General features: G+C 45.8%; 1 protein-coding gene across 1 annotated transcript in view; it reads left to right on the plus strand.

Moving 5' to 3' along the window:
- LOC147903782 (tRNA ligase 1-like) overlaps positions 1–12,348 on the plus strand; it is a 253,182-nt gene that overhangs the window by 72,891 nt on the left and 167,943 nt on the right. The window contains exon 5 of the mRNA XM_087401184.1: positions 9,769–9,868. Within this exon, the coding sequence (XP_087257310.1) occupies positions 9,769–9,868 (100 nt within the window). The remainder of the gene's footprint in view (positions 1–9,768; positions 9,869–12,348) is intronic.

The following is a 12,348-nucleotide window of genomic DNA, read 5'->3' on the forward strand; positions in this document are numbered from 1 at the left end:
TAATTGACCTAGGACACTGACCTAGGTGGTACATATACTAATTGTACCAATAGTCCTAACTGATTATAACTAGGCCTACAAGGCACATACCAAGGAATAAGTGGCACCTATGGATAGCCCATAGAATGGCCTACAAATCCCCCTCCATGGTATGGGTTGAAGTATCTTGGACATGGCTCAGGATACCTGAATATCTAATGTCATGGTTGCACATGTTTGTCCTGTAGGGATATAGCAACCTATGACTGTACAACGTACAACATATCAAGTAACAAAAGGTTCTAGGTTTAAAGCTTGCCAATTAGCCTCAAACTTAGGTCGAGGTAGAGCCTTCATTAAAAGATCTGCCAAGTTGTCTTTAGTAGGAACATAAGACAACTGAATATCACCTGTTGATAATCGCTCTCTGACATAGTGATAGCGAACCTCAATATGCTTTGTGCGAGCATGGAAAATAGGATTTCGTGCAACATCCAAAGCACTCTGACTATCAGTGAAGATGACGGTAGGAGCAATCTGATATGCATAAAAATCTGCAAGGAGCTTTCGAAGCCAAACACACACTCCATTGTAGCTGTAAAAGCTCCTCTATACTCAGCTTCAGAGCTAGAAGTAGCAATTGTACTCTGCTTCTTGCTGAACCAAGAACACATGAAGTACCAAGCGTAAAATAGTTGCGACTATGTGACACACGTGTGTCCAAACAACCAGCCCAATCACTATCCGTGAATCCATGCATGACAAGTGTAGTATTAGTCCCATAAAAAAGGCCTAAATGCTGAGTGCCTCTGAGATATCTGAAAACACGTTTCACGGCATGCCAATGGTGCATAGATGGGCTGTGCATATATCTGCTCAATTGTGAGACAGCATACTGTAGATCAGGTCTTGTATGGCATAAGTGAATCAAACAACCAACTACGTGCTGATAGAGAGTGACATCACATGTACCGCTGCCATCCTCAGAATAGAAGTGAAACCAGGCTCTAATGGTGTGGATATTTGCTTGCAATCTTGAAACTGAAAACGTTGCAGAAGCCGTCCAATGTACTTGGATTGTGACATCAAAATGCCTCCCCTGACTGCTAGCAAATTGGATGCCCAGATAGTAGTGCAAAAGACCAAGATCAGTGTCTTCCGCAAATCAAGCTTAAAATCTGCAATTTGCTGAGCATGTGTCCCAGTCACAAGCATGTCATCCACATAAAGGACTAAAATCAGCAAATTTGTCCAACGCTTGTGGATGTAAAGGGTAGCCTCTGTAGGGCTGTTCTGAAAGCCAAGTGTGAGCAAATGAGTATGAATCCAGGAATACCAAGCCCGAGATGCTTGCTTCAATCCATAGAGGGCTTTTCTCAAGCGGCATACCTTGCTTTCAGAACCTTCAACCTCAAAGCCAGGAGGTTGGGAAACATAGACCTCTTTTTGCAAATGCCCATGAAGGAATGCTATCTTGATATCAAGCTGATGTATCTCCCAATGAAAGTGGGCAGCAAAGGCAATGACAATGCGAATAGTAGTGATCCTGGAAGTGGGAGAAAAAGTCTCCTCAAAGTCAATGCCATGCTGCTGAGCATAGCCCTTAGCAACAAGACGGGCTTTGTTACTGTCCATTGAACCATCAGCTTTCCGTTTGAGTTTATAAACCCACTTAGTTCCAATGGCATTCTTGCCAAGAGGCAAATCACACAATGCCCAGGTGTTATTCTCATGGTTCAGCTTGCATAGCTTTCAACCAACATTCATTCTGAAAGGCATCTTGATGACATAAAGGCTCTACATTGCATGTGGTAGCAACCAAAGCATAAGCAACAAAACTAGCATGCTCTTTCCGGACAACAGCTCTAGTACAGGCTGGCAGAGGAGTATCTTGTTTGCTGTCTTTTAATGTGTCAAGGAGTCAACAGGGGACCTTTTTGGGCTCTTGGATTTCAGCTCTTTCCTGGTCAAGAGCCCTGTGCAAATGGTCATGATTAATGAGAGGCATATCAGGCTGAATATCTGGCTGCACATGTGGCTACAAATGACCAACAGATGGAGGAGGTACAACCTCAAATGGAACATCATCCTGAGCATCGGATGGAAACAAAGGCATCAAGCTGTCAAAAATATCTAAGGCATCAACAACGGGCTGTTTTTGACAGTCCAGCAAAAGCATAGATGTAGATTCATCAAACACAACATCCCAACTGACAAAACTCTTGCCCGTGTAGGGCTGGTAGAGCTTATAGCCCTTGCTCTTTGAGGTATACCCAATAAAAATGCACTTAACAGTTTTATCATCCAACTTAGTGCGTGTCTGTGAAGGCACATGAGCATAAGCTAAGAATCGAAAGGTCCTCGTGTGAGAAATGCGAGGCTTACGACCCGTCTAAGTCTCATAAGGTGTGTGAGTTTGCAATGCCTTTGTGGGATATTTGTTCAAGATGTAATTAGCACACATGACGGCATCCAACCACGACTTATTAGGCAAATGTCTGCCTTTCAACCACAACTTATTAGGCAAATGTTTGCTCACCCACGGGATTCTGTTGAGGAGTATAAGGCACCGTGCATCGATGATGTATTCACCTCCCCTGTGTGTATTAAGGTGAGCAATGTGCAGCCCACTATCATTTCCAGCAAAGGCAATAAACTGCTTGAAGCATGAAGAAACTTCAGATTTGGATTTCAAGGCGAAAATCCAAGTGTACTTGGTGAAGTCACCAATAAAAGTGACAAAATAGTAGAAGCCCCCAAGAGCTGCAACCCTCATGGGTCCACAAACATCACTATGAACCAGATAAAGCTTGCGTGAAGCACCAAATCTCTCATCCTTGGGAAACACAGCACGGTGCATCTTACCAAGCAAGCATGGTTCACGAACATGCTTTGAAGGCATATGCATTTTGGGAAGATCAACAACCATACCATCCTTATATAACTTCACCAAAGCTCCAAGTTTGAGGTGTCCAAACTTCTCATGCCACAAATGGGTATCTGCCATGGTAGAATCAAGAGCAAAGGCATGTGCATCTGCAAGTGCAGCATCATCATCTAAACATCTATCATAAGCATCAAGTCTATAAAGACCTCTAGCCAATGTGCCAGTCAAGACTATGGTAAAGGCATGTGTAGCATCATACACTGCACACCTAACACCATAAAAAAGAATCTGAAAGCCATATTTAGCTATGGCTGAAATAGAAATGAGGTTCTTACAAATGCTTGGAACATAAAGCAGATTCTCTAGAGTAATACCACCAGAGACATAAGTAAGAGCAACTTGCCCAATACCTTTCACGGTATATGATGCATTATTCCTCTTTGTGGCTCAACCAGCTTTAATGTATACACTACATTTCTTTCTTGAGATCTTTGGCCAATTGCCTTGCCAAAATTACCAGCATCATTTTCTTGCCTTTGTGCACAAAATGGAGAGTCATGCCATGTAAATGAACATTAAAGTCTCTCATAGACTTCGTCTACTCACATTCTAGAACAATGTCGATGTGACCCAAGTCCAAGGCAAAGAGATCTCTTGCAAATGAGTAATCATGCTAGAGTTGGGTAAGTGCATCTTGGCAACATAGCCTGCCTGATCTTGGCTGTCCTAGTGTTACCTCATTTCGCTAACATCCCTGTGTTTGGGAGTCCATTTCTGAACACACTTGGAAGCATATATTTTCCCTCTTCTTGCTGTCCATGATTGCTCTAGAATGCTTGTTTTGTTTGATTTTATTGGTGCAGCATTAGGCTTTGCTCCAAATTTCGCATATAGTGGCCTATATGGTTTAGCATAGGGCTTTTGGTTGCCTATTATTGTCAGAAACCTCGGAATGGGGCTGCTGCAACCCTTATATCATGCCTTCTTTGTCTCCAATTCATTCCCATGTGTGCTGCCCTCAGGTTGCTTGTATTTGCCTGTATATATTTGCTCAAGAACCTCATTAAGCTTGGTGGCTCGCTCAATGGTTTGAGGCTCATGGGCCCTCACATCAGATGCCAAGGAAGGATGCGAGTTGTCGATGAAACTATAGCAACTTTCCTCCCTCAGATATATCTTGAACAAAGAGGGAAATCCTCCAAAATTATTGTATGTAATTTTAGACTGTGCCAGTCCAAGAAAATACCTGTAATAAATCCAAAGTGTTGTCTTTGCAGTTTTTGGAAAAGAGCTCTCACTCATCTCACGTAGATCTAGGTGATGATCTGCTCTTCCTGGTCTGTGTGAATGCTTGTACAGTTTGGCGCCTCTTATAATAATCGGATAACTTGAGAGATTTGTAAGTAGCAGATATATTGTGTGGACACCTTGGGATGGGCATGCAGGAAAACTATGTGCTTCAAGACCACTCACTTTAGAGGTAAGAAATACAATAGAACAACCGCAACTGGTTCTGCATGGAGTGTTCTGGTGTAGTAGGCACTCCGTTAAGGAGCATCAACTCTTCTCACATTGGTTTGCCTCAAGGCTCAATGGGTGCTGTGCAAATGGTTACTGATCCTCCTTTAAGGATTCCAATCAATGGTCCAACCATAGAAGGCAAGCAAAAGATCTCACAAAGTTCAACCTGGCTTTGATAACATATTGAAGAGCATAGGTGCAAAATCTTGTCAGTGCAGAGGGAAGTATGGATTTGAGTAATACAACTTTTGGTGATTGATGTTGGTGCCTTGGATATAACTACATGTCATGCTATGTGTGAACAGTCTCTTTGATGTGAATATGCATTTTTATGTAATAAAAGTTTTATCATTGGTGAACAAAGAGTGGTGAATACCCAGATTAGTGGCTATTTGGTTAACATCAATTGTCTTGCTCATGGATATGAGAAGTCGACAGCATTGATTGCTAATGATTTAAATCCACATAACATAGGATTCAGAGCATGTGCATGTTGGGCCCTAGCAATAAGAGGAAACTGAACGCTCTAGTGTGAGTGCTGAATCGTTTCACAATTTATACTTGTAATATTATCAGTCCAGTTGTTCAGGTTTACTGAAAACTATATTTTCTCAGTAGTTGTGAGGTTTGATGCTAGCTGAATATTCTTTTATTGGCATTAAAATTTTCCAGAAAGTGCCTCAGCATTATCAATTTTGTAAAGTCAGTAAAAATTTCTTTGACCAGACTCTCTATCTCTACTTCGACTTCAGTCCTCGCTTCAGGCCCAGCTCTAGTTCCAGTCTCAGCTCCATCTACATCTACGATCAGTGACATACTCGTGCCCATGGCGCCGGTTGTTGTTCCCTCTCCCTCTTCTCTTGTTACAGCTCTCGCATAGCTTATGACACCTACTTCGGAGGTGTCATACACTGTGCCGCATTACGCTTCACTCTCCCCTCTCCCTCTCAGTCAGCCCACCCTCCCACGCCCCGTTGGGACTGCCTCATCCATTCCATTGTCATCTCCGTTCCTCACTCAGCCACCGTCCAGTTTTCGGACTCAGTTCCACTCTTTCATACCACGCTCACCACAGTTTCAGCATGGACATGGGTGGACTGACACACCAGAGGCCCGTGAGACTCTACTCACAGAGATACATAGTTCTCGTGAGCGTGAGATGGAGCTGGCTCGCTTCGCACGGGAGCAGGTCCACTTCAACCAAGAGCAGAGCCGCATCATACAGGAGTAGGCTAGGGCCATTCGGGAGCAGGCGGGTCTTATTCAGGGACTCATACAGGATATCATGCAGCTCCGACAGGAGGTCACAACCATACACACTGCCCCAGGGAGTACTCCGGTGGTCGAGGCACAGATTGCGAGCATGCAATGTGCTATTGAGGAGACTTCCAGATGGGTTGACGTGGCCAAACGGGAACCCACAAGGGTCACCGTTCAGTAGAGCAGAGAGATACACATTCCAGATTTCTTTGGATCCGGATACGACACATGGACATTCAGGATCTGTTTGCCGCAGTTTGCTACTTCCCCCTGGAGACCTCCCACTTTGCCAGAGATATTCGAGGTGATGATGAGACATCCCCATTTGCTGCCCTTTATCAGTCCATCGTTGACTTTTCTAGCCGCGGAGAAGTCCTTCTAGTGGGGGACTTCAGCGCGAGGACAAGGACCCGTCAGGTACCACTTCTTGATTTCAGAGATGATTCCACTCTATTGGCAGATGTTGACCTTGAGGAGGCAAGTATGCTACGGGTTTCGGCTGACAGGCGAGGTCCACTTTCATCCTATGGACAGCCCTATTCGACCTAGGCAGAATACATGATCTCATTATCTATAATGGTCTTGACAGATAGCTAGCTTCAGGTGGTTTCACATGCTTTCCACATGGGGGGGGCTCAAGTGTTGTTGATTACATCATGGGATCCCCTGTCTTCACATCTCGCATTACTGACTTCACTGTAGCACCTCTCTCCCCAAGGGCTGATCACACATATTTTTTCTTTCGCATCTCCACCTCCCTTTGCACAACACCTTCCACCCCACTCAGTGCTTACTCCACCTACCACGATATACGCTTTGATCGGGATCACTCACCTTCTTACTCTGGCCGTCTGTACATACTTCTCGCTTATATTGACTTCATACCTCTTTTAGAGGATCGTGCTGCCCTTGTCACCCGCTCACTACACGAGGCTGTCATTCACGCTTTTACCCACACCACCCGCTCCACCCACCCACCACCCCCTGGAACTGTACCCTGTAATAGTTGGTACGATGATGAGTGTAAGGCCTTACGCCGTCAACTCGGATTTGGAACCAAAAACAGTCTTCCAAGCGCACCAGATACGCTACGTGAATACCGTAGATTGGTACGGAGAAAGAAACTAGACTTCGTTCGTCGAAACGAGGAGGAGCTACTGAACATTTTGTTTAGTAACAACTCTAAGGACTTCTGGTGGAGATTTCTAGAAGGACGGTCCCCTCCGCCACTCACTGACACCCAGATCTGGTTTGATTATGCACGCACACGTTATGACATCCCAAATCAGCTAGTCCCTAGCCTCTCACACATGCCTTGTCCCACATTTTGCACCCTCTTCACTAGAGGAGGGATAAAGGATGCTGTAATGAAACTTCATAATGGCCGAGCGAAGGATCATGAGGGACTATGCACTGAGTTCATTGCATATGGGATTAACCTCCTAGCCCCGATCGCAGCAAAGCTTTTTAATGAAGCGGTTTGATTGGGATTTCCACACACTTGGAACATTAACACTATCTCACCCATCCACAAGGCAGGGGATCCCATGAGCCCGGAGAACTACGGGACCATTATGATTAGATATGTCATGTCCAAGATTTATGCATCAGTACTTGACTTCGAGGTTAGCAGACTTGCACAGTGTCGAGGACTCAGAGCAGCAGGACAGGCCGGATTCCGGCGTGATCATGGAACCATGGACCACATTCTGACGCTCAGATGTATCATCGAGGAGGCGAGGTCACGGAAGCAGAGGGTTTATTGTTGCTTTGTGGATTTTCGCAAGGCATTTGACACGGTCCCGAGAGCCTGCCTCATACGGCGCCTATAGGACTTGGGTTATGACCAAGAGATCATTTGGGCTATCATGGCACTTTATGAGAGAGTTTCTGGCAGAGTTCGGGTAGGATCCGGGTGGACAGACGAGATCATGAGTACCATCGGGGTCAAACAAGGGTGTCCTCTATCGCCTACCTTGTTTGGTCTCTACATTGACGAGCTTGAGACAGTGATGCAGACACAGGGAGATGTAGGTTGCTCTCTTGCAAGCACGCTGATCCGGATTTTGCTCTATGTAGATGACGTGCCTCTCTTATCTTCCTCAGCAGAGGGGCTTCAAAGACACCTAGACGCACTACAGTCCTTTTGTGAGTCTCATGATTTGAAGGTCAACCTGGGTAAAACCAAGGTCATGATGTTCAATACATCTCGAGCCATCATATGTCAGGAGCAGTTCACATTTGCGGGGTCATGTGTTGAGATAGTTTCATCATAGACTTATCTTGGGGTTATCTTCTCCAGACCGAGCTTCACTATGAGACCCACGATGCAGGCATGCTTGAGTAGAGGGTATGCCTCATTGGCCAGGCTAGAGAGGCACTGCTTCCGCTCACACTTTCAGGATCCACGCACCAAGGGGTTGCTTTTTGACTCCTTGGCTCGCCCAGCGGGGATGTACGGTAGTCCTTGTTGGGGGCCAAACTTGTCGGATATAGAGTGGGCCCGTGTGGAGCGGCTACAGGTTCTCATGCTATCACGGATGATTCGTTGTAAGTCATCCGTTCCTCACCAGATCATTTAGGCTGAGTTTGGGTCACCCCCTTTACAGCTAGATGCTGCATTTCAGGTCATCACATATCTGTACCGAGTTAGGGAATATGGGGATTATACCTCGGGGCGTAGCAAGCTACCATGGATAGCTTTATCCTCTTCTATGGCACTTGCAGCAGGAGGAGATCAGAGGTGCTCGTATGCACGTACAGAGAGATGGTTTGAGCGACTGGGGCTCCACATGGATAGACTACCTCCCTTCCAGTATAGCATGGATGCTCCGTTCTCTCCCCTCTTATCACATGAGGTCAATCAGGTTATCCGTGAGGATCTACTACAGCTACACACTTTTCGGACCTGGTTGGAACCGAGTGAACTCCCAGTGAAGCTTAGCTTCTACAGAGATCACTTCTTACATATCACAGTGGAGGGTTTCATTGACCCACCAGGATACACACAGATTCACCTACCCCACTCGATGAGGATCTCTCTTGGGCAGTTCCGGGTCTCTTCACACAGACTTCGAATCGAGAGCAGCAGAGCAGAGCGACTACCCAGGTAGCGGTGCATATGCACACTATGTGACATATAGGAGGTTGAGACAAAGGAGCATTTCATCTTTAGGTGTCCTGTGTACTATGAGATCCGAGGACGTTTCCACTGCCTCTTCAGAGATAGTTATGGGATTTGAGCCCATTTCCTCTCCTACCCAGACCAGCGGTGTTTGGCAGGTTTTATTCATGAGGCACTTAGACACCGCGAGAGGATACTCTGAGCATGAAGATAGGAGCAGACTTCTTCCTCGGTTGATCCCTCTCACAGCTCTATCACGGAGTTCTTTCAGCTAGATCCCCAACGAGACAAGGCCTCGACATGATCGTAACTCGGAGCCCGTGACCCGACAGCTCAGACAGAGGGTCGACACACGGATCACACTTGGAGACATCCCCTCCTTGTTTAGAGATGGAGCCCGACCGATAGGGGTCACAGTAGCCCTGGTTAGACGCAGAGGTACGACCAGGAGACGTGCCAGGACCGCACCTCTGAGTGGCCGACAGCACTATATTGCCGACTTCATGCCTCCACTTCCTCATCCATCCTGATATCTTGCTGTTGCTGGGGATGATGATGATATTGATGATGATGCTGAGATTGATATATAGTCGACCATCGACATGACTATGTTGAACTTAGGACTTAGTACTGCCATTCTGCATTTTTTGCATTTTTTGCATTTTGCATTAGTATGGATGCTCGTTTAGTAGCTCCATCACCACAGCTCGTTGTATCAGGATTTTCACAGTCTCATAGACCCATCGGTCTTCCGAAAACTTTAATAAACTTTCTTTCTTTCTTTCTTTCTTTCTACAACGAGGGCCTGCTGGGCAGTAACTTGCTTGTAAAGATGGTGTTATTCTTTTGCAAGATGTGTTTTGGTTGCCACAAAGCCGTGCTGAAGTTTTGCCTTGATTCCTCTCCCGAATTAATTGAAATTTGCATCATGTTTAAATAATGAATTGCTTGCTGCCCTCCAGCTGCAATTGATCAATTGGGGTTGCAAATTCTGCAGGTACTCAGCTGTGGGAGTTTTTGTTCTTGGAAGGACCCTACAAGAAGCTTGGGGTGCACAGGCAGCAATTAAGCAGAGGGAGTTCAATATATTCCTTGAGGTAGCATTTTGTCTAGCAGTAGTGCTTGGTTTCTTTTCTCTTTCTGATTTTCTGCCATATGAACGCTGCTTTTATAATTATCTACATCCGCTTTGGCTTACGACTGCAAAGAAATCTAAAGGAAACTACTAAATGATTCGATCTGGATTGTTTTATAGAGTTTACGAGTTGAGGGGTGTGTACAAGTTAAAGGAAACCCATGCACATGCTCACAAGATGAAGAGGGAGAGAGAGGAAAAGTCCACAGACTCGCGTAGCTACTTGTACACTACTTGTTTTTGTATTCATAAATTTAATCTTTATCCAACCCTTTGATTACCACAATTGTACATGAATTTTAGACATGACTTTATATTTGCATGACCCAGCACCTTCGCTCAAGAAGAACATCATGAAGTAGGCTTTCCCCAAACATGTTGCTGCAGTAGGGACGATTTGGAGAATGAAGAAAGATGGAGCATTATTGTGAATGAAGGACTGAGCATTACTATGAATAATAAGGACTGATCATTATTTTCAAACCAAGAACTTGTCGATCTGTTTCAAACAACTCTTTATCGAGTTGCTTGGTAAAGATTTCTGCAACTATCACTATGCTGCATAGATAATTATAAAACCAGCTTTTATGGGGCAGATATCTACACTTTTTCCTTGATCAAGTGCTCTTTGACATCAATACCATTTGTTCTTGAATGATACATTGGTTTTTTTGTAATTGCTTGTGCTAATTGGTGGTTACGTCATTGGTTGAGTGCAATTTACAAAAATGTCCCTAAAAGTAATCTTTTGAGCTATGCTCTCCTCCAAGTTTGTGCCCAACAATGCATGCTTTGTTGTAGCTGCTGAAGTTTCACACTTGCGAACCCCTGACTGACTCAGCTAGGGCTCCCCCCCCTCCTAGGGCTACTCGAGTCCCTCCTGCACCCCGCACCACTTCTGGCCCACGGTGGGTTCCGCTCGCGGTTACACCTCCACTGCTTCTGAGGCTATCCCCTTGGAGCCTCGGGAGGAGGATCAGGCTGTACCTCCCTCAACAGCCCAGGTTGTTGGCACCTCGTTCGTAGCACTTCTTGATCAGGACCTAGTACAGGTGCCTCCTTCTGTCGATAGAGGGAAGGGGGTCTTACATTCTCTCCCTGATTCGATAGGAATCCTTTGTACCCCCTCCCCAGGACTGGCTCAGCGGAACTCCTTTTCTGCTCTGGAGGACCTCTCTGACCTCCCAGATGATGATTTTGTACCTCCACTTTTGGAGAGCCAATTATTGGCATCCCTTTTGAGAGATCTTTCTCTCTCTCACTTGTGGACTTTTTTTCCCTTGGACCTCGTGTGTATAGCAGGAGGTCAGCTCCGGTGTAGGGTTCTTTTTTCGCCACCAGGTCGGGTAAGGTATTCCAACCCGCTTCCTCCCGCCGATGAGGATAGCCAGTTGGAATATACAGGGATTGGGCGGCATCCCTCATCGCCGTCACAGACAGCTGATTAGGAATCAGCTCCATCCAGGTGTTTCAAGTGGTTCCCTAGACATTTTTTTTCTTCAGGAACACAAACTGGATGTTAGAGATTGCTCCAAGTCAGGTAAGCTGCTTTCAGGCCGGACTTTTTGGCTTCCTGCCTTGGGAACTAGAGGAGGTACATGCATATCAGTTTCAGATTCTATTCTCCCTCTGATCATTGGACACGGTACCATAACCCCCTCCAGGGCCTAGTGGGTTCTACTTCTGATTGACAGACGTAAGGTTGGTTTCCTCAACGTCTATGCTCCGAACAACGGAGGGGACCGTGTTCTGTTTTGGAAAGAGTTGCTCTCGTGGGCTGACGTTGCAGATTCGTGGATTATTGGAGGTGACTCCAACATGGTTGAGGCACCTTCTGATAAGCAAGGGGACAGAGAAGGTGGTATTCATTTCCTCGAGAGAGCAGCTAGGGACGCCTTCTTGTTCAGGTTCAGTGGCAGAGATGTTTGGTCAGATGATGCATTTCAGATTCAGTCTCAGCCACTTTTGTTTTCGTGGTCGAACCATAGGGTGTAGATGCCTATCCATGCTCGGATTGACAGATTCTATGTGGATGACTGGACTCTTGATAGAGGGGGGACAGTTTGCATTGCACCTGGTGTTTCCACTTCCGACCATTTTCTGGTTTTTGTGTCCATCTCAGAGCCCCATCTGAGAGGACAGTCTCACAGTATTAGGATCCCCGATGCCTTATACACGGATGAGACTATCACAGAGGCAGTCTTGCAGATCTTGCTTCCTCACATGCAGGGGGGTGGCTGGTCCTAGGTTCTCACAGTAGAAGCATTTCTTCTTTGTCTTTGAATCGCCTAACCTATCTTCTTTAGAGTCTCCATTAGACTGTGGCTTACCCTTGATGGGCTTACCCTTGGCTTTTTCTTCATGAGAAAATCTTTGTTGTTGGATCCATCGAACTTCCTCTCCTAAGCTCCATGCTGCACGAGAATGGGCACTAGCTCTTCG

Source organism: Dipteris shenzhenensis, chromosome 3 (assembly GCF_047967505.1).
Source record: "Dipteris shenzhenensis isolate YYH24624 ecotype China chromosome 3, Dip_SZ_1.0, whole genome shotgun sequence".
NCBI lineage: Eukaryota > Viridiplantae > Streptophyta > Polypodiopsida > Gleicheniales > Dipteridaceae > Dipteris > Dipteris shenzhenensis.